This window comes from Micromys minutus (assembly GCF_963924665.1).
Source record: "Micromys minutus genome assembly, chromosome: 24".
NCBI lineage: Eukaryota > Metazoa > Chordata > Mammalia > Rodentia > Muridae > Micromys > Micromys minutus.
The window spans coordinates 43,169,635-43,194,270 of record NC_137959.1 but is presented as its reverse complement, the minus strand read 5'-3'; the positions used below and the strand labels follow the sequence as shown (position 1 = coordinate 43,194,270).

At 54.1% G+C, this 24,636-nt stretch overlaps 2 protein-coding genes across 4 annotated transcripts; one reads left to right on the top strand and one right to left on the bottom strand.

Moving 5' to 3' along the window:
* Window positions 1-742: 742 nt before the first annotated feature.
* MTHFSD (methenyltetrahydrofolate synthetase domain containing) lies at window positions 743-10,427 on the top strand. 3 transcript variants are annotated; one of them, XM_080936869.1, is made up of 9 exons: window positions 743-774; window positions 2,163-2,266; window positions 2,870-2,983; window positions 3,893-4,006; window positions 5,405-5,495; window positions 6,770-6,882; window positions 7,015-7,140; window positions 9,263-9,422; window positions 9,653-10,427. In XM_080936869.1, exons 1-9 carry the CDS (start codon window positions 759-761, stop codon window positions 9,718-9,720), a joined length of 906 nt encoding a protein of 301 aa, XP_080792995.1. In that variant the 5' UTR covers window positions 743-758; the 3' UTR covers window positions 9,721-10,427. The 3 variants fall into 3 exon arrangements, with proteins under 3 accessions (XP_080792995.1, XP_080792994.1, XP_080792996.1); XM_080936868.1 differs by having other exon boundaries at window positions 9,263-10,427; XM_080936870.1 differs by lacking the exon at window positions 2,870-2,983 and adding an exon at window positions 2,726-2,839 and having other exon boundaries at window positions 747-774; window positions 9,263-10,427.
* A 10,163-nt stretch (window positions 10,428-20,590) lies between these two features.
* On the bottom strand, window positions 20,591-23,045 carry FOXF1 (forkhead box F1; the record flags this gene model as incomplete). Its single annotated transcript, XM_080936676.1, has 2 exons — window positions 22,014-23,045; window positions 20,591-20,751 (listed from the first exon to the last, which is right to left on the bottom strand). Exons 1-2 carry the CDS (start codon window positions 22,987-22,989, stop codon window positions 20,591-20,593), a joined length of 1,137 nt encoding a protein of 378 aa, XP_080792802.1. The 5' UTR covers window positions 22,990-23,045.
* Window positions 23,046-24,636: the final 1,591 nt, after the last annotated feature.

The following is a 24,636-nucleotide window of genomic DNA, read 5'->3' as shown; positions in this document are numbered from 1 at the left end:
GCCATCCCTGGGCTGGTAGACCTGGGTTCTATAAGAAAGCAGGCTGAGCAAGCCAGAAACATCCCTCCATGGCCTCTGCATCAGCTCCTGCTTCCTGACCTGCCTGAGTTCCAGTCCTCATTTCCTTTGGTGATGAACAGCGATATGGAAGTGTAAGGTGAATAAACCCCGCCCCCAACTTGCTTCTTGGTTATGGTGTTTGTGCAGGAATAAAACCCTAAGACACCTTGTTAACCTTGAATTTCAATGGATGTTTCTACAGGTACTATACATTATTTTATATGTGTGTGTGTGTGTGTGTGTATGCACTCATGACACAGCACAGGTTGTGAAGGTCAGAAGACAACTTTAGGGAGTCATTTTTCTTCTTCCACCCTGTGAATGGGTCCAGAGGATGGAACTCAAATTGTCAGGCTTGGCAGTACGTGCCTTCACTCTCTGAACCATCTCGGCTCTAGGGTGTAATATGTCCCATACAGTACAAATGCATTCGGGTCATGTGCGTCTGTGTCCCGGGAAGTCCCAAGGCATCCCCGTTCTAAGGCGGCTGCAGCGGTGGCCTCGATCCTCTAAGGTGTCCCTTGCTACTGCTGGAAACCCCAAATTCAGAACGGGAACCTCGTCCACTGCATCATCAGCGCATGCGTGCCTCTCGGGAACCTATCTTCAGTGCGCAGGAGCAACAGGAAGGGCAGGCGTCAGACGTCACTTGTGCGCCGGACGTGTGCTAAGGAGAGTCGCTTGGTGACGTGTTAGTTATGGAGGCTCTGGCCGGTGAGGAGTGCAGGGGACTATGGGGAAACCGAGGCTGGGACGGCGCAGTTGTCCACTTGGTTTGAGTGATCGTGGGGAGGACGCAGCTCTGCCTGTTCCAGCTGGGACGCCCGAGGCTGACAGCGGGGAGGGAGGGAGGGTCAGTCTGGTTCAGGCTGGGGACCATTTGCCCAGTAGGTTCTCTGCCCACGCTACAAAGCGTTATCCACAAGTAGAAGGCAAAAGTTTGGAAAGCATCTTTTGCTGCTCAGTGGGGTCTGCTGGTGCAAACGCTGTGATGCCACAGATGTTGGGGCTGGAGAGGAGAGGGGAAGGAAGAAAAGAGAGAGACGGAGGGAGGGGAAGAGAGAAGAGACAGAAGAGAGAGGGGGAGAGGAGAGAAAGAAAGGAAGAGAAAAGGGAGGGAGGAAGGGGAGGAGAGAAGAGAAGAGAGTGGGAGAAAGAGAGAAGTAGAGAGGAGGGTTAGGGTTAGGTGGAGGGAGAGGAGAGGAGAAGGGTGGCTCACAAGTCCAATGGTGGCTCACAAGTTCACTTTCACGGGAAAGGATCCAGTGCCCTCCGGCACCTGCATGCACCACCCCGCAGGTTTTTTAGCAGTGCGCATACACAATAAACACATCTTTAGTTTTGTTTTCTTCGAGTCAGGGTTCCTTTGTGTAGTCCTGGCTGCCCTGGAACTCACTCTGTATTTCAAGCTATCCTCAAAATTAGAGATTCGACACCTTTGCCTCCTAAGAACTGGGTTTAAAGGGTCAAACCACCAAGGCACTGGCCATAAATAACAAGGAAGACAAATATACTTTCCTTACGCTAGACTGGTTACATTTACAAGGTCATTTGTTAAGTTTAACAGTTTAAAAGGACAGGTTGGGGGGAGGGTGGCTCAGTAATATTGCTCTTGCTTGGCAACTTAAAACCCCACGTTTGACCTACTGGATCATTAAATAATTCAGAAGACTACCTTCTAGTCTGGTGGCACACAGGTAACCCTCACGACTTGGGTGCTGAAGAAAGAGCCTTTCAAGTTCAAGTACCATCTTGAACAGAGTGACACCCTGCCTCAAAAAGGCGTGTGGCTCACTAGTGGAGAGTTTGCCTAATATGCAAGGGCCCCTCGTACTGCAGAGACAAGAATACAAATACAAATTAACTTACAGCTAGACTTTACGGTATGCTGCTGCCTCCCAGCAGGAAGGCACTTCTCACAACTGGTAAGGGAGCTTGAGGGAAAAACTAAGATTTTCGGTCACCTTAAAATGGTCTGATGCTGTCACAAATTCCTATACAAGTGGTGTCACCACAGCAGGTATGCATGTGGGCACATGCATTGTGGGATTGCTTTTTTTTTTTTTTTTTTATCAGCACATCACAGCCCTTCGTTGTCGTAGGTGTCTCCAAGCAAAGCATACGCGAACGGATTTGGGACTATATGGAATCCCATGATATAGCTGACTTTCCCCGACCCGTTCATCACAGGATCCCCAACTTCAAGGTACAGAAGTGTTCCTGGGGTCGTTAGAAGGGGACCAGTGACACAGATCCACGGCTTTCTGGTGGGATGGATTTGGGGGCAGAGTCCAGGAGGGCCCGGAGAGCATGTGGTGTTTTGAGGAGGCCTACTCCATCTCTCCTTGGGCCACAGTGTCTGCACTATGGCGGCTCCCAGTGCTTTTCACAGAGCTGGCCTTCCTTAGACACTTAGAAGAGTGAAGGGGGCCTGGGGCATCCTGCTCCTTGACTGGGTGGCACTTACACGAGCTCCGTTCTTTTGTGGAAATCCCACACACTGCACTTGAGATTTGTGCTCTCTCCAGAGTTTCCTCTGGGTTAGCCCCTTTCCACCCTGCACTCTTTCTGTCTCTTTGGAGGAATCTGGGTGGATGCTAGGCTGTGATGCCTAGGCCAGACCTAGCCCGTGTCTTTTTGGTGACACACAGTCACGTCTACGCAGGGTGCTTCTCGAGCTGCAGAGCATTTCCCACACCTCCACGCTTTCAGTGTGGCCAGAACCATTAAAGTCAATCCTGACACTCCTCAGAGAAACACCCGCTACCTGGTGCTGGAGGTAAGGGTGGCACTGTCTCTGCCTAACTAGGGGTCCTACCTGGCTGGCCAGAGCATCAGAGACCTGGAAGTCTTTGCTGGGACACGGGAAGTGAAAGTGGACCCCGATAAGCCCCTGGAAGGTGTCCGATTACTGGCACTGCAGGTAACTCCACTTTCCCAAGCTGCCCTGAGGCATGAAGGCCCAAGGTCCAGCCAACTGCTGCCTGGGCGCAGAGTAGCAAGGTGGACTATGCCATGATTGCAATTTACCACAGCCTTATTTCTTCAGTGTTAATGTTCTAACTCCTGGCAACAAAGAAACTCCTCTGTTAGAAATCTGATACTGTGTCTCCCAAACAGGTCTGTGTGGGCCACTTCTCAAAGCACAGGGAGCAGCCCAGCACTGACTTAAACTGCTCTATAGCCTCTCCATCCGTATGAGCTGAGAACCCAGTGTGCATTTTAATGCTTCTAGCTCTTAAGCAACTGTATCTCACAAAGCAGGCAGAGTGATTAAGACTGCTGTAAAGGTGTCCTGGAAGGACACGATGAATGTAATGTTGACTGTACCTCTGTAGAGCCAGCTCTGCTGCCGTTGGCTCTGCATGTCAGATACCGGGCTTTGGAGATGCCCCCAGGATCCCTCTAGGACAGCCAGAGGCTTCAGGGGTGACTCGCTTGCCTCCCCCTGCTGTCATAGTAATACAGAAGCCTCAAATGTGCAGGACGCCTTCTGCGTGGTCCAGGAAGGACGGTCGTAAGGCCTCTGCGCAGAGGAAGAGCAGTGATGTGGGGCTCCTACCCTGTTCTTGAAGCTAGGCAGCATTGAGCAGGATTTGGACCACAAGGCACCAGGGAGGCAGCAGGGAGCCGTGGCTGATGTGAGTGGCACAGAATAGACACTGTCCTGTGCTCTCACCTATAGTCCCCTTGTGGCCCTGAGGAGAACCAGGCAGGAGAAATGAAGCAGCCTGGGTGTGCTCAGGTGTTCCTTAGCCCATATCCCTTTCCTCCTGCAGTGGGGAAAACATGTACCTGCCCTATAGTTGACTGACTGTCTTCTCCCTCAAAGAGCAAAAAAACACTGCTGGTCCCGACACCTCGACTGAGGACCGGGCTGTTTAACAAGATCATACCACCCCCTGGAGCCACCAAAGACATACTGAGGAAATGTGCCACCTCCCAGGTGAGTGCTGGAAACCCCCACCTTCAAGGACCGTGCTTGTGAGGCAGGAAACTGTAACTCCATCCCAGCAGTAGATCCTGGAATGGATGGTTTCGGTTTCGCCAGGTAGAAATGCTTGTTAGTGTGCTGGGGAGACCCAGATCGGCACCCTGGCGCCCTCCTGTGGTGGGTTTGGCGCTGTGCACCTGTGGTTGCAGAAAGCAGTGATGGTCCCTCCGCAGAGCAGGCTGGGAAGTGCCTGTCTTTTGGAACTGCTGAAAGGAGCCTGATTGCATATCACCAGAAACTTCACAGTCCCGATAAAGATAAACTCGTCAGGAGACAGACTCAAGGGATGGAGAGGCAGGATTTGCATCTTACGTAAAATAACACTTGGTAGCTTTTTAAAGAGCCACAACTCCCCCTGTCATTTTCATAAAAGGATTGTCCCTGAGTCTAACATGTAGCTGTTGATTGATTCACTGTTTCCTCATAACTTTTCTTATTGAAAAAATAGAATTGTCAGGGGACGATGACTGGAATGTAAATAAAAAATGAAAAAAATGAAATAGAATTTTAAAAAAGAAAAAATAGAATTGTCTACAGCTTAAAAAAGTGTGTAAAATATGCTATGAAGATAGAATGTGTGTGCAGAGGGTTGGATTTGGTGGTGCGTGTCTGACATCATCTGCAGGGCAAGCTGGTGTGGGAGGATTGCTGGTCCAAATGCATCTCAGTAGAGCTCTTTCGCAGATGTGTGAGGCACTTTATCCCATCCCATCACTGAAGAAAATGGGAAAAGATTTTCAAAAAAGAGAAGAGGAGGGGAAAGTAAGATAAATAGCAGTTCTGGTCAGTCCCGGGCCCATGGCCCAGGGTTCTCAGAGATGGTACTCAGGCAGGGAGGAGCCTATTCTCATGACCACAGAGAGGGTGGCGCAAAAGGTGAGTGCTTCGGGCATGCTCAGTGATCTTGCCAGGTCTCCGGCCTGCTACAGAGGTGCAGTCCCTTCACACTTTCTACACAGGCTTCTGAAGATCAGGATGGGTGCCTGCATGAAGGCACAGCCACACGGGGAATCTACTGTGTCTAAGATGCATAGCCTGGCCTCATTTCAAACAAGCACCCTGGTGTCCCTGTGCTGTGAGCTGAAGCCCCCGCGACTCCCCAGACTCTGTCCTGCCTGCGTTGGCTCCCACCTGGTACTCTGTGGCGCTCACCGGCATTAGTGCCATATGATTCTACGTGTTCAGTACCCTCTGGCCATCTTCCTGCGATGGGGACTGTAGGAGACTCACCCTCCCATTACTCCCAGAACTGGCTGTCCCTGGACACTGCCTCCTGGAGGGTAGTGTGGGACTCACACTCACTCTACCCCCTCAGAGACGGCGAGCTCCACCTCACGTTTCTCTTCACAGGGTGTGCGGAACTTCAGTGTCCCAGTGGGCTTGGATTCCAATGTGCTCGTGGATTTAGTTGTGGTGGGATCTGTTGCTGTGTCTGAGAAAGGTAAGCTGGAGACGGGCTGTCTGGGTGTCCTGAAGGCTTCCCCGTGCAGTCCCTGCTTGCCAGTGTCCACGCTGAGAGCCTAACATCAGCCCTGTGCTGCTCACCTGGGCTGCTCACCTGGGCTGCTCACCTGGGCTGCTCACCTGGGCTGCTCCATCCTGTCCAGTCCACATCCAATGCTGAGATGTGGGATGGGACGGATCTAGTCTCACACCTCAACTCACAGTCTGGAGCCGACTGACGGTGAGCCGTAGTCTCTCTCCTGCCTTTAGTTTTGCTCTTTAAAGATAGAGTGTTGCTTTTTAGCCCAGGCTAGCCTACAGTCTCCATACTGTGCCCTCACAGTGTTCTATTCTGTGTACTCAGTCTTCCTCCTATCTCCCTCCTTCCAGACCCCATGTGTGCCACCATGGAGGACAGTGGCTCTCAACCTGTGTGTCCTGACCCCTTTGGGGCTCACATATCCTGCATACCAGATGTTTACATTATGAGTCATAACAGTAGCAAAGGATGTTCCACTGAATTAAGTGTATGGGTGGGGTCAGCACAACAGGAGGAACTTTATTAAAGGGCTGCAGGCAGTTGGGAACCTCCTGCCTGCCTGTCTCCTGCCTCAGCTCACCTAGCCATGTATCCAGTCCCTCTGTCTCTGACTCTCTCCTTTGCCTGTACGTTTCTGACTGTCAGGAGCTCAAGCTGGTCTCTGTCTTAGGCACTTTGGTGGTGTGCTTGCTCCTGGGTGATGCTGTGGTTCTCAGACTCCAGGCAAGGCCAACCCAGGCCCACACTGGAAGCTGAAAGCCATTACTGCTTGCTCACTGCTGTGGTCCTTTGTTCTTCTGTCTGCATGGGCCCAGGGCTGTGAAGCCCACTGCGCACAGCCTCTCCTTTCCGTCTGCCTTTCTTCCTGTGCAGGCAGATCCTGTCCCTGGAAGGAGAGCTTGGTTCTCTGTCTTCACACACTGACTTCCTGTTCTTGATGGCAGAGCCTTCCGCCCTCCTCTGAGCCAGCCTCTGAGTGCTGTGATCACAGCACCTGGCCCTGCCCACCGCTTTTCATGGTGTCTTGCTGTCAGGACAGGCCCCCAAGTGCCAGCGTGGTCACTCAACATGGCATCTGAGGCTCCCTCACTGTGCCTGTGTGTTTGGTGCCTGTGGGTTCATGTTCCAGGACCGCCATGGGTTGGAGTGGACAAGAGGAACTCTGGGATCCCATCCTTTCCACAGAAACCTGACAGGAACCCACTTCCACTGTGCCCTGTCTTGTCTCTTAGGCTGGAGAATTGGGAAGGGGGAAGGCTACGCTGATCTTGAATATGCCATGATGGTGTCAATGGGAGCTGTCCACAAGGGGACACCGGTTGTCACGATTGTCCACGACTGCCAGGTACGTCCTGCAGATGTGTCACCCGTGTCCCTGCCAGCTGCTGCTCCTCATGTGTGCCATTACATTGGCGGTGCTCTGTTCCTGCTGCGCGGACCCTGCTGTAACCTGACTGTCGGCTCCCACCCTGTCCAGGTCGTTGACATCCCTGAGGCTCTCCTGGAGGACCACGACCTCACTGTAGACTACATCCTTACTCCCACCAGGGTCATCACTACAGGCTGTGCACGCCCAAAGCCAACAGGGATTATGTGGTCCAAGGTGGGTCATCACAGTGGCTGACATTGCGTACTGTAGTGTCTCTCATGGTGTTCTTGTGTGTCCTGGCCGCTGTCACTCACCTGTGTGGCTGGATAGGAGCATTACCCACAACTTTGAATGGTGTAGCCCAAGTCACCTCTTCAGGCTGAGTCCTAGAGTCTTACCTAGAAAGCAGTGGTGGGGAGGGAGGGTCACTGTGCCGTGGCTCCCTTGCCAATGGTTTTCATTCTTTCTCTGTGTCTCTGTGCATTCTCCCATTTATGTATGCCCATGTGCAGAGGTCAGAGGTCAGCTTTGGGCGTCATTCCCCAGGTAATGCGCCACCACATCCTGCGGGGTTTCGGTTTTTTGTTGTTTTTTTGCGGCTCTGTGGGGTTGGACTCACAGCCTTGTGATACTGGGCAAGCACTTTTCCACTGACCTGCCTCATGGTCCTTGGCTTATTTTATTTTGGAGGCAGGGTTCACTGCCTAGGTCTCTCAGGTAGCCACAAAACTCTAGCCAATTGACTTGTGAAAGTCAAATCTGCATTTAGTTTTCATAGGATGACATGATTATCTTGTGTGTAATTAACAAGTATGTTTTCATCTCATGTGGTGTGTGACAGAACTTGCCTGGGCCATAGCACAGCCTTGTTCTGAGCCTAAATATGAGCAGCTGGGAAATGGCAGAGCCAGTGGGGTTCGGGCTTATGGAGAAGTGAGCCAAGCCACACTCGCGTTATCACTCCTTACTCAAAACAGGCTGCTCTAGAGAGGAGCGACGCCTGGCTCCACAGTACCTGAGCATTGGACAAGGCTGTCGTCTTTTTCGAGCCTCTCTGCTTGGTAGGAAAGCAACCTCAGAGCCTGAGAGATGACTTGTGCACACTCTAGAGCAATGACCTCATGTGCACACTGTAGAAAACTGACCTCGTGTCCACGCTGGAGAGACCCTGCCTTCGAGCCATGGCTGTTCTTTCAGTGCTTGTCCAGCATCTCTGTGGCCCCCAGAGACAGGAGAAAACTTCTGGTGGCTGCGAGGTGTCAGAAATGACTAAACAGTTCTGACTCCTGGTCCACTGCAGGTACTGTTGTTGGGACTGAACCTGCTGGCTCAGGCCAGGCAGTCGCCAGTGAGTGGGCTGCTCAGGGAGTCGTGGTCCTCAGGGTTCCAGCCATGTTTGTGCACATGGATCAGGCACCTGGCTCATCGTCCAAGGCACACCGGGCTCATGTGGTGATCTTCCCGCCACCCACTGTGCCTGCAGGTTGTTGGGCTATTGGTGGCCAACTGTACCAGTCAGTCAGGGCCACAGATGGTCTGTGCAACAGACCCAGAGGCTGGTACTGAGCTCAACAATCTGTTTGTTCATTTAGCAACTTGGTGGCCCTCTGCTAGGAAGTGCTGCATGAGTCATGCTCTGTGTCAGACCTGCCTGGCTGTGTGTGTAGGGCCAGCCTCGCTTTGATCCAGGAGATGCCCCTAAGCATGTAAAGGACTTCATCCTAGCCTCAGGCACAGTAGAAGCCCTCACCCTCCTGGAGGTTGGCAGGGAGTTGCCCTCTGTGGCCGCTGAATACCAGTGACTACAGGAGCCAAGGACTCCCACCATTTCTACTTCCTGGGCCTCCAGGAAAATAAGAGGCCTGTTCCACCCTCACTGTGGCTCATGGAGGGCCAATCTGGGAAACTCCAGAGTGCTGAACTCTCATTCTGGCTGACACGTCAGAGCTGTGGGTTGGTGACTTTTGCTAAACAATTGAATCCCAGACAGTTCTGGCAGTTCAGGCTTCTCATGCTGACACCTTGGATGCTGAGGCAGGAGAATGGCAGGTTTGGTTTTCAGACAAACCTGGGCAATATAACTAGGCCTTGTCTCAAAATGAAAAGTGGCTGAGCTGTAGAGCCCTTGTCTAGACTGAAGGCCTGTGCTTTACTCCAGAGTTTATTTCCCCAGAGACTGAACTGGGCCCTACAGCATCCGCCCATGCGTGCGTGCATAGGTGCATTCATGAGTGTGTATCTGTGTGTGTGGGTATGGGGTGTGGCATTGCCAGAATTTCTCCTGAGTGTGCAGGCATGGCCTTGGTGTGACTACCCCCGGACACCCCAAGACAGCTATGGCTGCTTTCTCTTTCAGGTCAGCTGTGAGATGCTTACAAAAATCCCAGTGCTCAGGAGCCTCCGAGAGCGAGAGAAGCGGGCAGGGAAGGATGTCACTCTTCAAGCCGAGCCTGGCAGCCAGCAGCCAGCTCCAAGCACTGTCAGGAGACCCCAGGATAGACCACAGTCACAAACAGGTTCCCGAGGAGGGTCCCATAGTTCCCTGCAGGGGATGGACACCCAACTAGCTGCTACTGTGTGCGTGGGGAACCTGCCCTACGATGATGCTCGTGTACGTGAGCTGAAGAGAGCCCTCCAGGAGCTGGGGGCGGTGCCCCTGAGGCTTACCTGGCAGGGGCCACAGCACAGGGCATTTCTACACTATACAGACTCAGCTGCTGCCCAGCAGGCTGCCTCTCTCCTACAGGGCCTACGTCTGGGTGCCAACGCCTTGAGGGTGTCACTGGGTCAACAGAGGGACACGTGACCTGGTGAGCAGTCCCCAGAAGAAGTCGTGCCCTTTCTGCTGTTGGGATGAATCTGTGATGTGACAGTCTGCCGTGGGTGATGACCTGCTGCTGTGTGAGGCACCTACTCTGTTCTTCCTGGGAAGATGCCATACTTCCCTAGTGGGTAGGGACGATAGCAAACAGCAGGGCCTGGCACTCAGGATGCTGTGATCTGACCCATTCCAGTTCATGTGAAATCAGTGTGTTCTCTGCATGCAGAAGGTTCAGGGACAGAGCAGCCCAAAGAAGAGGTAGGCAATGGAAACCTGTTTCAAGGTGTTTGAGGAAGAGAACAGAGGCCTGCAGAGAAGAGGCCATGGCAGGGATCGAGGGCATGAGGCCAAGCAGGGTGTCCTTGAGACAATTGGGGACCAACCCAGCCCAGCAGAGCAGGAGTGGGGAGGGCGGGGCTTTTGCATCCATAGAACACAAATCTCAAGCTCTGTTGTGCGCATGTGTGTGATCTACCCATGCTCTTCAGAGCCAGGCCATCCCTCAGGTGAGGATGTGAGGAGTGTGGCGGCTGCCTGTGCTCTCCCAGAAGCGCTTGCGCCATTGATCCTAAGGACAAACATAGGCATTAGGTGGGGAGTTTATTCTGTTCAAATATGCATGCCTGGGAAGTTTCTTGTTTTACCAGTGGGTCTTCCACAGTGACTGTTAGCATCATCCTTTGCCCCAGAAGGGCAGGCCTCACTCATTAAAGAAAAAGAGTTTGTGGCATGCGTCTCCTTGCAAGACCGGTAACCACTGCTTCCAAGGTGTCACAGTTGGTATGAGGAGTGGCTGAGGGAAGCAGGCACCCTGCTGGCCTGGTCTCATTCCCACTCCTGCCCAGCACAGCCACAGGCCACCCCATCCTCACCTCTGCTTTCCTCAGGGTTCTGCCTGCCCCTTGTGTCCCTTCTTAACCATTGATGTCCCAGTGGGACGGTGCCTGCAGGTAGCAGAATGGAGCCATCTGTCCGCTCCTGCTGGAGACCAGCTGGGCATGAGCAACTCAGGAAATCTCTGTGAGCTCTGTCTGGGCTGGAAAATGGAAGACGACGCCTCACCCAAAAACCAACAAAGCCTGACTCCATCAGTAGTACACAGGCTTCCCAGGTAGTGTGGGCCTCCTGTCCCTTGTGGCCAGAATAATCCAAATGTGTTGACATAGTCTAAGCCACTTGTGTAAAGTGTGTAAGCACTAAAGGCCAGGCCCCCTCAGTCTGATCCCTGGAGATGATGTTACAGGGTGTAGCCTGTCTCCGGGTACCTTTGAGGTCTGGTTCTCCAGATGACAGGAGACACAGGTGACCAAGTCACTGTGTTCTTTGTCACTACAGTTGTATAGCACACATGATCAAAATGGACAGAGAGCAGGTGCCAGGTGGCGAAGACACTGTCAATGCCACTGCAGGCTTCAGGGCCCCTCCATTCTTTCACTCATGTTCTCCACTTCGCTGGCAGTGGAGACCCAGGCCCAAGAGGCTGTTTGGAAGAATTCATCTTCGGGGCTGCATTACTGGCTGGCTTACTCTGGGTCTGTCGCTGTGTGAACCACCATGACCAAAGCAACTTGGGATGGGAAAAAGGGTTTATTTCACTCACAGTTCCTCGGTGAGTGCATCAAAATCAGGCCAGGAACACAAGCAGGGCAGAGGAACCTGGGGCAGGAGCTGACGCAGAGGCCATGGACGGTGCTGCTTACTGACTTGCTCAGCCTGTTCTTGTATACAACCCAGGACAGCAGCCCAGGGATGACCCTCCCCTATCATAAAATGTTATGCAGGCTTCCCTGCAGCCTGATCTTTCGGAGGCATTTCCTTTCCCTCAGATGACTCTACCTTGTGTCATTTGACATAAAACTCTCCAACACACTGGCCTCTTCGTGTGTGTGTGTGTGTGTGTGTGTGTGTGTGTGTGTGTGTGTGCTTACCCTGCATCCTGGCTGTCCTGATGAGCACAGAGTTCAGCATCCTGTGACAACGGACTGATACCTGAAGCCAAGCAAACCCTTCTGGGCATCTTGACAAGCTAATGCAGGAAGATACAAACCAATGACTTTCCCTGCAACCATTATAACGTAGCTTCTAGAAATGGAACAGCAAGGGCTAGAGAGATGGTAGAGCCCTTAGGAGCCTTTACTGCTCTTCCAGAAGACCCGAGTTCAGCTCCTTCCACCCATGATGTTACAAAGCTCACAAGCACCCACAGCTTTAGCCACGAGGATCTGACACCCCTGTCTGGCCTCCATGAGCACTGTGCGCACAAGCACACATCCCTGCCAGCTGTAAAACTCATAAGTAGTTAAGACTGGCTGATGAATTCGACAGAAAATGGTTGCAGAGCCACAGAAAGATGTCAGTAGAAGTTCCTCAGGGAACGAAGATCATCAGGAATTGTTACCACAAGAGCAGATGGCAGAAGTTGGCCTATAGTCTCCCACGTGCACACATAGGAACATGTAAACCGAATGAAGCTGGCTGGCAAAGGACCCCCAGGGCAATAATCTAACCAATACTGGCTTCTAGCCCTGGATTGGAGATGATTTGGTTACAAGGTTCAAACTTCAGGTGATGTTGCTGGCATTTGCCTTTTTCCTGCGGCCTGCCATGATGAAACCACACTAATACTGAAGCCATGATCCCCCCAGGAGAGACAAGAGCAGCAGTAGCCATTGTTCTGAGGAGCAAGATGGAGGCTTGAAGGCTAGAATGACAGAGGAGAGGCTGCTAAGCAGAAGGGTCACTTTGCAGGTCTTAGGGTTTCTGTTCTGTAATAAAGCAACGTGGGAAGAAAGGGCTTGTTTCATCTTACCGGTCCATATTACAGTCTGTCACTGTAGGAAGTCAGGGTGCAGGTCAGCTGATGTGGAGACCTCGGAGGAGGCCTGCTCCTCATGGCTTGCTATGCCTGCTTTCTTGTAAGACTCAGGACTGCCAACCTAAGGATGGTACAGCCTTTCCTGTCAGCTGTCAATCAAGAAAGGGCACCAAAAGCTTGCCCACATGTCTGTCTAGTGGGGGTATTTCCTCAATTGAGGTTCCCTCTTCCAAAAATCCAGTTTGTGTCAAGTTGGTGTAAGGCTAGCAATCACATTAGGGGAAGTGTGTGTATCTGTGAGACACACCCATAACAAACACCCACTGATGATCCCAACGCTCTAGATGGCCAGGCCCATGAAAACACACATTTAAGAACCTGGTCCTGATGGTCTTCTGTGGCCTGAGATGCAGTTTTCTGTCTTTGTAGAAGGAGCCAACACAGGCTTGCCTCCTAGTCCTAGCCTGATTGTGGGTCCTGGACAGCTGGGCTGTCATTATCCCCAATCCCACATTAGGTGGGGGGGGGGTGATGTCACCTTCAGTGTGACACTCTGAAGTTGCTGTTCTCACAGCCCCAGCAGACTTAATGAAAAGCAGCCATGCTCCTGCACCTTTGTCTGGGTTCCCAGACTAGCACCTCAAATGGAAGATATGCCTAAAATAAAGAAAACTCAAGGTGCCCTTTGGTACTTGGTGCAATTTCCTAGGAAATACTCCAGCTCTCCTCACCAGAAGCCATCCCCCCAAATCTGACTAAAGTCACACCACCTTTGGCTTGTCATCTGGAGACCAGTCCCATACAGTGGTGCTGCTGGGCTGCCCTACAGAGAGGACCAGGTGCCCAGCACTGGCCGGACTGCGCGCCATTTTGGAAGAGATCCCAGGTCAGGCAGAGGAGCCCCGAGGAGCCGGGTCCAGCGAGGCAGCCATATAAGCTCATGAATGAGATGGCTTACAGTTTTAAGCTACTGACTTGGGGAGCAAATGCTTGCTTCCTCAGTAATCAATCCTAACGATGGCAGGTACACATAAATCATCAAGCATAGACCTGTACTTCCTCTGAAGAAAGGCAAGTCACAGGGTACAGGTAGAGGGTTCACCATAACTTCCATTATCGTGTGTAGGTTCCTCTGGCAGCCGAGCCCCAGAAGCTGAGCCAAGTTGCTTTTTACCCCCAGTGAGTGGGATCGGGCCAGGGCCATTTGGCAGGAGAGAAAACCAGCCCTTCCCTATGTGGTGACTCCGGTCTTCCTGCAGCAGAAGAAACATGAACTTGGGTCTGTGGCGTGGACGTCAGGGTCACCCACTGTGCTGGGCTGTTACTGCATCCTTTAGTTCAAGCCTCTCATCTCTAGGCTTTGGCCACTGCCCTTTAGTGCTCCTGTGGCCACCCTGCAAGTCCTGTGGACTCTTCCTAATCCTCCCGATGCTACCAGGCCCCAGAGAGACTGGGTCACCCAAGGACCGCCACAGAGACAGTCGGACAAGCAGGTCTAAGCAAGTAGCTGCACCCTTGCTCCCTTGCAGGGACAGGAATGTCTTCTGTGAATGAAGCCCTTTATTTCCCAGGACCATAAATCCTGAAGGTTGAAACTGGAGCTGACATGTGTCTGTGTGGTGTAGATGCTCCACTTTGGTGGTTGGAAGCCCGTAAGCACCGGCCTAGAGGTGCTGAGCTGTGGGTAAGCCTAACAGGGCTCCCACCTGCAGGTCCGACAAACCCACCAGAAGGAGCCACTTTCCAGAGAAGGGTCTCAGGCCAGAACTGGCTGAAGCCCTGGAGCCTGGCCCTGTTGAGTGGAAAAAGGCTAGTCCCAGGGGGAACAGTGACCTGCCACAAGCGGGCCTGTAGGCCAACTGGAAGCCACAGCAGCTTGTCAGAACACAGAGAACATTTAGTGGTGGAAGAATTCCAAGTCAGTCACACACTGCCTGAAGGGTGCAGTGGGTTTGCAGTGTGTTCTAGCTGTGTGACCTCAGGCAAGGGCTCACGCTCTCTGTGCCTGAGCTCTTCAGTTAAACGCTTTTGAGACTCATAGCGTGTTTCTCAAGTCACCCACCATGCACCACAGGAGGGAAGCAAAGTTGGGGAGAGGCAGAACCAGTAACTCCACCCAGAGGCCTGAAACCCTGAATCAGGATGTCAGTCATCTGCTTCTCCAGGGGTCCACAGGGTCTTCCTACACAGGGCATGTGTCCAGGGGCCTTCACTTTTCTGAAGCCCTAGGTGCTTGTGTGACTAGGAAAAAAAATTAGTTCAACTTCCAACAAAAATAATACATCTCTCCAAAACTCCCCTAAACCAAGGTCATGGGGCCTTGAATAAGTAGGGTCCACACATCTGTGCACTTAGGCTTGGTGCCTGGTGAAAACCCATTTTCCGTAGTTCTAACATGCACTGTGAGAAACGTGCAGCAGGGGGCGCTGTCTCCTCGTGAGAGACAGCCGGGGACACACTGCCAGGTTAGTCTCCGGAGCAGCTCACACAGTATCCAAGGTTCCCCCTTCTTTTCAAGGGGTCCTTAACCTTGAGCTTTCTCCTCATATTGACACCACAACAAAGTGTAGCCTGTTGTTCCCTCTCCCCTTCCCTGCCCCCTTCCTACCTGCTGCCCTGCCTTCCTGTGTAGCAGAAGGTCACACACAGGTCCTTCCTTCACACACCGGCCCATCTCTCTGACTCACTTCCACTACTAGAGTGGGTGCTGGGAGTCCAGTGAGACCCCAGGCTGGTCAGGCCCCTGTCACAGAACCAGAGACATCGTGTGCCTGTCTAGAACTTGCTTTCAGGGCACATTCCCAAAGACAGACTAGTTGTCCTTTGTCAGGGACATCTAAGAACCTGGCATTCTTCCACGTGGCCGCCATGACCGGGACAGTCAGGGAACATGGGGCCCCTACCTCCCTGGTGTGAGGTCACTAGTTTTAATAAGACGCCCAGAGAGGTTTAGCACATGGTCCCTCCCCAGGCCAGTGCTGTTCACCACAAGGGCATTGAACAGCAGAACTATGTAATGTGGGCTGGGTCCCAGCCATGCTGTCTGCCCTGGACAGGCAAACCGGCCCACTGCAAGGGCCCTGCCGGCACTATGGCTGAGTTTAGAAGGGCTAACTTTTTAAACAACATTCAGTCTGTCCCACCCCGTTGTCTCTTGGATGACCCAAGCCCAGTGTCACCCCTTCAGGGGATCCATGTAAGCCTTCCTGGTAGTCCCAACAGCAGCATGACCCTGCGCCTACTCTCAACAGAGCACACACCCAGTCCCATCTTGGTAATCCCTCCTTCCCATCAGACTCTCCTCAAAGTTTCTATACGACCAGCCTGGTGACAGGCGACAGCAGGGCTGGGCCCACCTGTCCTGCATGAAGGAGTTCAATGGCAGGCATCCATGGGCGCTCGGTGTGGGTGGATTGAACAGCCGTAGCCACTCTGTCTCAGCAGGTATCTCGGGTGGGAGTAGAGATTTACAGTAAATGGTATCCTTAGAGTGAGACCCTGGCTAAGATGCCCATTGCAGAAAGGGCAGGGGGTGGGGAGAAGTGGGCTGGGCTGGGAGTGAGGAAATGCAATCAGGAAACAAAGCTCATCATTAAAGCTCCAGGGATCCATCTGAGCCACCGTACTTCTCCATGGTAGCTCAGAGTCCAGTGACTGGTACTGTCTGCCTCCCCCAGGGGTGGGGGGTCTTGCAGAAAAGCAGAAAAGACGCACTCCCCCCCCCCTTCGGGAGGGCTCACATCTGAGAAACAGATTCAGGCAGCTGCGCTCTACTACCATCCACAGTTTCTCCAGTCCTGTGTCAGCTTTGCTGTTTATTCCACTGTACCAAGGGGCTGAAGGAAGGCGGGGGGGGGGGGCGATGATGGGAATGGCCATCTTTGTAAGTCTGGGAGCTGTAGCCCTCCTGGGCTCAGTGGGGAAACTGGGCTGGATCCAAACTCCCTCAACATCCCCCTCTCTGCCTACAAGGGGTCATCAAGTGAAACAGGTCAAAGGCATTGGGGTCTGAAAGCCCAGGGAAACTGAGCCCCAGTCCTTAGATTTCTTATTTTACCCCTGTCCTCTTTGAGTTTGGCTTTCCTGTGGGGGGAGGGGGAGGGGATGGGGGGAGTAAGAGCCACCTAAGGGGCATTGTGAGGATGGGCTGCAATGTCCCCTGTGGAAAGGGCTGGGTGTCGGGGATGGGAGTGTCCCCAGAATGCTGCCTGTTACCCTGGTCACCCAGCTTTCCCAACCCACTGAAGAGGCCAAACCAAGCTACCTGAGCAGGGTCTCCAATGAAGAGCTTACAACAGCCCTTACCATGGCTCCTGTTGGGGTAGGGACTCCTCTCCCTGTCTCTCCCCCAGATATTAACAGACTGGAACAGAACACCACCCCCCATGTGGTGAGTCTCAGAGTCATTGGCAGATACAAAGTGACTTTTCTTCTCCCATCCTGGGACCAAGTGTCAGAATATTCTTGTAGTCTGTGTGGGAGTCTCAGGCCCAAACCTGCAGTTCAGATATCCCCCCACTGGATGTTGACAGGAAGCTCCCAAGAGGAGGTTTCTGGGAAGTGTGGCTTGGTTCCTATGCTGTGTTCCCCATCCTTCTAGTGAGAAACCCCAGGAAGTCTGAAGGCCACCATTCTCCCTTCTGGGTGCCAGGAAAATATGCCCCCTTCCTCCTGAGCATCACCACTCCAACTCACTGGAATAACATTGTCAGAGAAGAGGAATTCAAAGATGAGGGGTGGCTTGGTTTACACAAAGCCAGGTGGCATCGGGGCAAGGACTCCGGGTCAGTATTTCCACTCCCTCCTGGGAATAAAAATCACTGGTGGGCCTGGCAGACAGGGAGCCAGGTTTTGGTGTAGTACCAACCCCTCCTTGTCCGAACCTTTCAACCCCAAAGATAAGGACAACTGTGTATAGACCGCACTTCTGTAGGCCTGGCGCCTGTGAGTCACAGCTCACAACCCTGTTGCCCTCTAGGCCTTAGGCACTGCTCAGGGCCTCAGAGGAGGTGTACCCAGGGTCGAGCTTTGTGCCTCCCTGCGGCTTGTCCATCTCCTTGCCTTCTGTCTCACACACAGTGAGTCTGGAAGGTTCTGCAGGGGTCATTTGGCCATAACTAGCGCATGCTCACTGTGCGCTGAGCCGAAGGTGAGCACTCACACACAACTTTGTGATACTCATGCCTGTAACCTACAGGTGCCCACATGCTTGCTTGGGCACCGCGGCGGGCGCTTTCCACCACGCTAAGCCACAATGTGCCCCTAGAGAAACCCGGGCGCCAACAAAGCGGCAGCAGACCTCAGGCAATCTTCCCGGCCGGCCGAATCCGGCCCTTCTAGGCTTGCCTGGAGCCCGGCCTCCTCCGGGGAAGGCCGGACTTTCCCTCTTATCCTCCGAGCGACAGATCAGGCGAGAGGCAGAGCCAGTCCCCCATCCCCTGGGTCCTGGCCAGTTCTACCAGAGGCGACTCTGAGTGCCTTCCACCCAGCTGGCCCCGATGTGAGGGAGCTGGGAAATCCCACTGAGCCCCACACAGCAGCCTAGTGACTAGCTGGAATCCGGGGTCCACGGATCCGATCCGGAGCGCAGGAGCCATTGCACCCGGGGCCCGCCTCAGCACATCCCTGTCCTTACTGGGGTTCAGTCTGCCCTGGGAAAGGAGGTGCCCCGGCTCCAGGCAGCGGCTCTAGGGCCAGGAGGCTTTTTCCTAGACCTGCTTTCCCGCCCGAGAGGAGGCCTCGGCTTGCTGAGGACAGAGCCGGCCCCCTGGCTTCGAACCTGCTCCAGGACGCGGGACTGAGAGAGCAGCAAGGCCGCAGCCCCCGCCCGATGGTCCAGGCGCCCCAGCTCTGGCTTTCCCCTGTCCTCTTTATCTGGGTTTTATAGACAGCTGCTAGTTGGGGACATTAATTGCCCGGACTAGTTTATTGATAATTTTGATGTAACAGAGCACCGGAGAAATTACCCTCCCGTCCAGAATGTCAAGTCTGAGAAGAAGCAGGTTCTGAGGCGCGACCCCACGGTGCACAGACACTGCGGTGGGTCAGGACCGCGGCACCGAAAAATGCGCCTTATTATGTTTGTTTTCCTAGGTGGGCGGTTGGTGATGGAGATGGTGATCAGGGGAGACTGGAGCTTAGCTGTTCGTTGTCTCCAGAAGAGGAAGGAAAAAAAAAATTACGGTTTAAAAGGGAAATGTGATCGGGGCGGGAGCGTGGGCGTAGCCCCGAGAACCCACGGATGATCCCTTCCTGACTGGGTTTTATAGAATTCCACAGAAGGGCATCAGGCAATTAAAAAAAAAAAAACCTGGTAGACAAAATAAGTAAAAAACGAACAAACAGAGCTTTGAAGTTGCTTCACTATCTACAACAGGCCAGGCTCCCCTCCCCCGCGCGCGCGCGCACGCGCGCGCACACACACACACACACACACACACACACACTTGCCTTTACCTGGAATGAAGGACTAGTTTTTCTTTAAATGTCTGATTATTTCTTCAAAACTAAAGAATGACATTTAGAGGGATACTGGTGGTTCATTTTCAAAAGATAGAAATGAAGAAAAAGTTATCCCTACTCAGCCCCCCAACCTCCCCCGTGTGAAATGAAGGATGAAGAGGGTTAATTAGGAAGAACAAGATTCAGAATCACCTGGATCTAATCCCCCTTCCACAGTGGGCTGAGGTTTCTGGGGTACCAATGAGTTGCTTGGTCTACTATCTCCCAATAAACCAGCCCTTCGAATTTCTATCTAGCGACAAGAGTTTTAGAGGCCTTGTACAAATGTTATACATTTTTTATTTTTGTTCTTTTTGTAGGAAAAAAATACACAAAAAGCATACCCTCAGATTGTCCCTTTTACACAGTGCAGAAAGGAGGTTTAAAATATGTGTCACAGACGCCGCACTTCTGCGGCCAAAAAACTAAAAGGAGGGGGACAGTCTTTCATATTATATATATTTATATAAAACATATGGAAATTTGTTTTTACATGGATTGGTCTTTGGTTCAAATTTACAATGGATATCTAAAAAAAAAATCAACAACTCTACATGGCAAATATTGCCAACCAAGTCACACCATTAATACTGAGAGAGCAGGGCTACGTGGTGTTTTGAGTAGGACAGTAAAGCGGAATAAATAACAGGCCGAGCCTGTCTGCGGTATCAGACACCTGAACTACACCCGCCAGATCCGAGCCTCGGTTCCCCCACATCTCAATGTGTTCCTTTCTTTTCAGAGTCAAGGTAGAGACAGAAAAACACCCGGGGAGGGGAGAGTCAAAATGTAACTCCAAGCAAGGTGAAAGACCCTGGAGGAAGAAGAAAATGGAGGGGCGGGAGGCTGGGACAGCTTCTCAGACACTGTTTTCTTTTTTTAAAAATACAGTGGCTCCAAAATATCTGCGTCATTCCCAGAAAGATTCACCTGTGATGCCAGAGAAGACCCCAGTTTGGGAGAAGGGATGCCACACCTGGCCCCCATCCTCCTCCCCCCAGGGGGGTAAGTGGGGAAAAGATGGTCGAGGGGAGATTGGTGCATTTCAAGACATTCTCTCAAAAAGTTAAAAACTAAAAGATAAATACTCAACCAAAAATAAAAGTATTTGATAATGACTGGTCTCATGAATCCCTGCTTCTAAAAACTGTCCCTCGGTGTGGGAAGGGGTGGAGAGACCCTGGTAGAATTTTTTCCACATATCTGGCTTCCCCAACACAGCACCTCCGTAGCCGCTTTCAATGGGGTTGAAGGTAAGTATTTATTTACTGACAGCTGCAGTCCGACCTGGCCCCACTTGGTTTTTGGTTTTTTTTTTTTGTTTTTGTTTGTTTGTTTGTTTTTTTAGAAATTAGTGAGGGGGATGGGGGTGTCGCCAGCCGATGTTCCCAGTCTGTGTTGGGGTGTTCTTTACAAATAATCCATTAGGGGTTGGGCTGGCCCTTTTCTCTCGCTGCCCGTTATACCTCCAGAGTAAAGCAGTTTGTGTCGGTGAGCTCCTGGTCCCTGGGCCGGCCAGGCTGGGCTGGAGGGCCTGTGGCCTCACCTCACATCACACAGGGCTTGATGTCTTGGTAGGTGACCTGCTGGTGATAGTAAGATCCTCCGCCGGTAGTGTGCATCGAAGAGGAGGCCATGGCGTTGAAAGAGAAGACAAACTCCTTTCGGTCACACATGCTGGGGGACTGTGAGTGATACCGAGGGATGCCTGTAGGGTTGGGCCACACCAAAAAGGTGCAAAACGTTAGTTTATAGGGCAGGGGTTCAGGACCAGGCCCAGAAGTCCCAACAAACTTGGATGCACTAGGCACCTCAGCCCTGATCCACACACTCTTCCTAGCCCCACTTCCTAGTAAAACCTTCCTGGGGTTCCCAGCCCTTGGTGGGGGCCAAACTGGAAACGGGGAATGGAGCCTTTCTGTGTTTCCCTGGACTAAATCACTGGCTGCCAGTCCTGCTCGCTGCTTGGGCCTCTCCAGCCGGCAGACGGCTTCTTTGATGCGGAAGGGGAAGAGGAAGGCCGAGGAGGCCCGTATGGCTTCTGATGCCCCAGAGCCTGGAAGGCTGAAATCTCTACAGTTGCGACTTCCACTCTGGTGGAGCCAAAAGCCCAAAGCGGATTCAAAGCCTGCATCAAGGTTTAGCCAGCTGAAGAGTCCCCTAAAGGGCAGGTACAAAATGGGGGGGGGTGACCCTGTGGAGAGGTAGACCACCAGCTAACCTCTATCCTCCGTTCTGTCTCCCCAGGAGCGGTTCTGACAGCTTCTTTATAGCTATCCCTCTACCCAATTTTCCTTCCAGAACCGGGCTCAGAAGCTGAAAGCTACCTTCTTTTTTTCAGTGGCTGAGTCTGGGGTGAACTCTGAGGGGCCTTGAAACCTGGATCCTGACAGCCTTAGGATGTGTAACTCAGACTCCCAACCACAGGTCTGGTCACCACATGGATGAAGCTTATGTCAGCACAGAATGCCCTCGGACTCAGGTTTACTGAAGGGCCTGGACTGGGCCCAGGCCGATTTGGGCCTAACTCTTGCTTTGGGCCTAACTCTTACGCTCTTGCCTAACAGAGATTCTTTGCTTGCGAAGTATCAGAAAGGTGGGCCTGCTGGCCAGGGCTAGGCCCCTCGCTAGATACACAGGGTCTTTGCTACAGTAAAGGAACCCAAATGTACAATGGACTTCACAGCGCTGAGTCTGAGGGCTTTTTTTTTTTTTTTTTTTTTTTTTTTTTTTTGGTGTGAATGGGGCCTACCTGGTCAGGCTTGGGGCAGCCAGAAAAAGAGAATCGAAACTGGACCAGTCTAAACCGGGGATGTCACAACTGTTTTCACTCCCCCAAAATGAGGACAGTTGATACCCAAAGGAACGGTGGGCTGTTGCCCTCAGAGTTGGGGCTAATGTTCGAGAATCAAGATTGACTCATAGTGAATGTCAAGGCTTGGGTCTGGGGTGGGAGACCCCGGCACTCACCTTGCAATTCCGCTGGCCCGTTATGACTGTTTTGGTGCAGGTATGGCTGGTCCAGGGAGTGGGTAGAGATGCTGCCAGACAGGGGGTTGGCCGCTGGGTTGCAAGGAGACAGAGGCTGTTGCTTGATGTAGGAAGCCCCGCTGTTGAGAGCCGCGGAGGCCGCGGGCGGCCAGGCTGCTGCGGAGCTGGAGTAAACGGCATGCGGCTCCATGACCCCGCCGGCGCCGGCCGGCAGCAGCGGAGAAGCGGGCACCGAGCTGTCGTGGTGCGGGTACTCCCCGGCCGCGGAGCCACCGCAGCCGCCCATGTACGAGTGGCCGCCGTTGGAAGGCAGGTGTGGCACCGAGTGGCTGGGCAAAGCCATGCCGTCCACGTTGCCCGCCAAGTGGCCATTCATCATGCCCAAGCCGCCCTCCAGAGCCAGGCTGTTGGGCGCGCACGAGAGGCCTCCAGAACCCTGGAAGCCGTAGGTGTCGGGGAGGTGGTTGAAGCCCAGCCCGTTCACCATGCTGTACACAGGCTTGAGCGCCTGGCATTTCCTTCGGAAGCCGCGCGGCCGCCGGCGGAACGAGCCCTCCTCGAACATAAACTCGCTAGCTGGGTCGATGGTCCAGTAGTGGCCCTTGCCCGGTCGCCCGAGGCCCTTGGGCAGTTTGATGAAGCACTCGTTGAGCGACAGGTTGTGGCGCACCGAGTTCTTCCAGCCCTGGTAGGCGCCGCGGAAGAAAGGGAAGCGCGCCTGAAGGAACTGGTAGATTTCGCTGAGCGTCAGGCGCTTGCTGGGCGAGCTCTGGATGGCCATGACGATGAGTGCGATGTACGAATAGGGCGGCTTCTCCGGCCGCCGCACGCCCGCGTTGGTCTTCTTGGCCTTGGTGGGGCCCGCCGCCGCGGGGTCCATGGCCTGGCTGCCCGTGCCGCCTCCTCCTCCTGTGCCCCCGCCGTGCGGCGGCTGCTGCTTGTCGGGCGCGGACATCGGATGGCTGCTGCCGCCGCCGCTGCCGCCGCTGCTCTGCGCCGCGGAGCCGGGAGGAGGAGGAGGAGCAGAAGGGGAGGGAGGGGAGGGGGCTGCGCGGGGCGGCTGCACCTCTGCCGTCACTGCGGCTCCCGAGCGCGCCTCCCCCGCGCGCCCGCCCTCCCCAGGGGCGCTATTCTCCTCCTCCCTGCGGGAGGCCACGCGCATCAGGGGGCCCGGCACCGCCCCCCTGCCTTCCCACCCCCCCTTGCACGCCTTTGCGCCCCCGCAGCCTGCAGTGTCCGATTCCCCGTAGCTACTCAGTCGGCTCAAGCCCCCCTCCAGGTCCTTTCCCCACGCGTCCCCAGCCCCCCCCTACACCCCCGCTCCCGGGACTGCGCAGTCCGCCCCGCCTTTGCCGACCTGGACCCGGTGCGCCGGTCCCCGCCTCCTAGGCCCGGACGACCGTGCTGGACACGCGCCCAGGACCCCGCTCTTCCCGGCGCATGGGGCTGCGGCGGTGGCGGAGGCCTAGGGTCGTGACCAGCGCGGGCAGAGAGAGCGATTGGGTTCCCGGCCCCCGGGGCAGGACGGCGTAAGTTCCCGAGAGGGACCGCCTCCCCTCACTCCCCGCCCTGGGAAGCGCTGCGCCGGCGCCCGGCGCTCCTCGGACTCGCCCAACCTCGCTGCAACCACTGCCCCGGCCGAGCGCGGGCGGGCGGAAAACGAAACCGCAGGCGGCTTAGCGGGTGCTTTGTCTCCAAGCGCTGCAAGCGGGACCCGGAGAGTGGCTTTAGGTCGTTCAGGGCCACGAGCCGCACAGGTTCCCTAGCAGGCGGCTCCGTGCACTCATTCACGATGGAGCGCACATGCGTGCACACACAGCGATGCCCCCAACTGAATCTACAAATCACCAACTCAGACGCTCAGGCTAGCACCCAGTGCGCGCCCCACTCACTATCCCCAGGGTCTCCGGGGGAGCTGCCACTCTCAGGCCTGAACTCACACAGCAAAGTCTCCTTGGAGCTCCCTCCCCCATGCTTAACTCTGAAATCCGCTTAGTTGGCCCCGCGGCCCCGTGTCCCCTTTTACAAGCGCAGGTTCTGATTTCCTGAGAGATGGCAAAGTCCCGGGCAGGAAGTTTACAAGGCTCAACGTAAACACGTTCCGGGGGATCCTTTAATAATAAGAGTAGAGAAGCCCGCGGGCGCGGGGGGAGTTGGCCTGATGCCCCTATGGGCTCGGCCTGCCGCCGCCGCGGGGCCTCTGGCGCTATGCGCCAGGCCGGGTTCCGGAAAACGGGTGGCGCAGGCGGGGAGCGCGGTAGGGAGCGGCCCTGGCTGCGGGGTCGTGGCCGTGGAGAGGTGGTGCGGGGCGCAGGACCGCTCAGGATCCCAGCTGGACTCTGCGCTCCCAAAACCAGGTGAGTGTGGGCCTTCCGCAGCCCAAACGCGCGCGCAAGGAGCCCTAGTGGCAGGGATGGTGACGAAGGGGTCCTTTTCACGAGTTGGTGCGAGGGATCCTGGAGCTAGAGGACTGAGCCCTGACGCGAGCTGCAAGAGCTGAGTGCGGGTCTCCTTCAAAGCCCGCTGGCTTCAAGTTTCTTTGGAATTCTAGTTTCCCATCCTCTCCCCAACCCCCACGTCTTCAGCCGTGGCGGTAGGCGCC

What these genes read in the sequence shown, in the direction of transcription:
- MTHFSD (XM_080936868.1), top strand. An exon ending in TGTTGCTGTGTCTGAGAAAG is followed by an intron (nt 5,496 to 6,769) that starts GTAAGCTGGAGA and finishes CTTGTCTCTTAG; the next exon opens with GCTGGAGAATTGGGAAGGGG. An exon ending in CGATTGTCCACGACTGCCAG is followed by an intron (nt 6,883 to 7,014) that starts GTACGTCCTGCA and finishes CACCCTGTCCAG; the next exon opens with GTCGTTGACATCCCTGAGGC.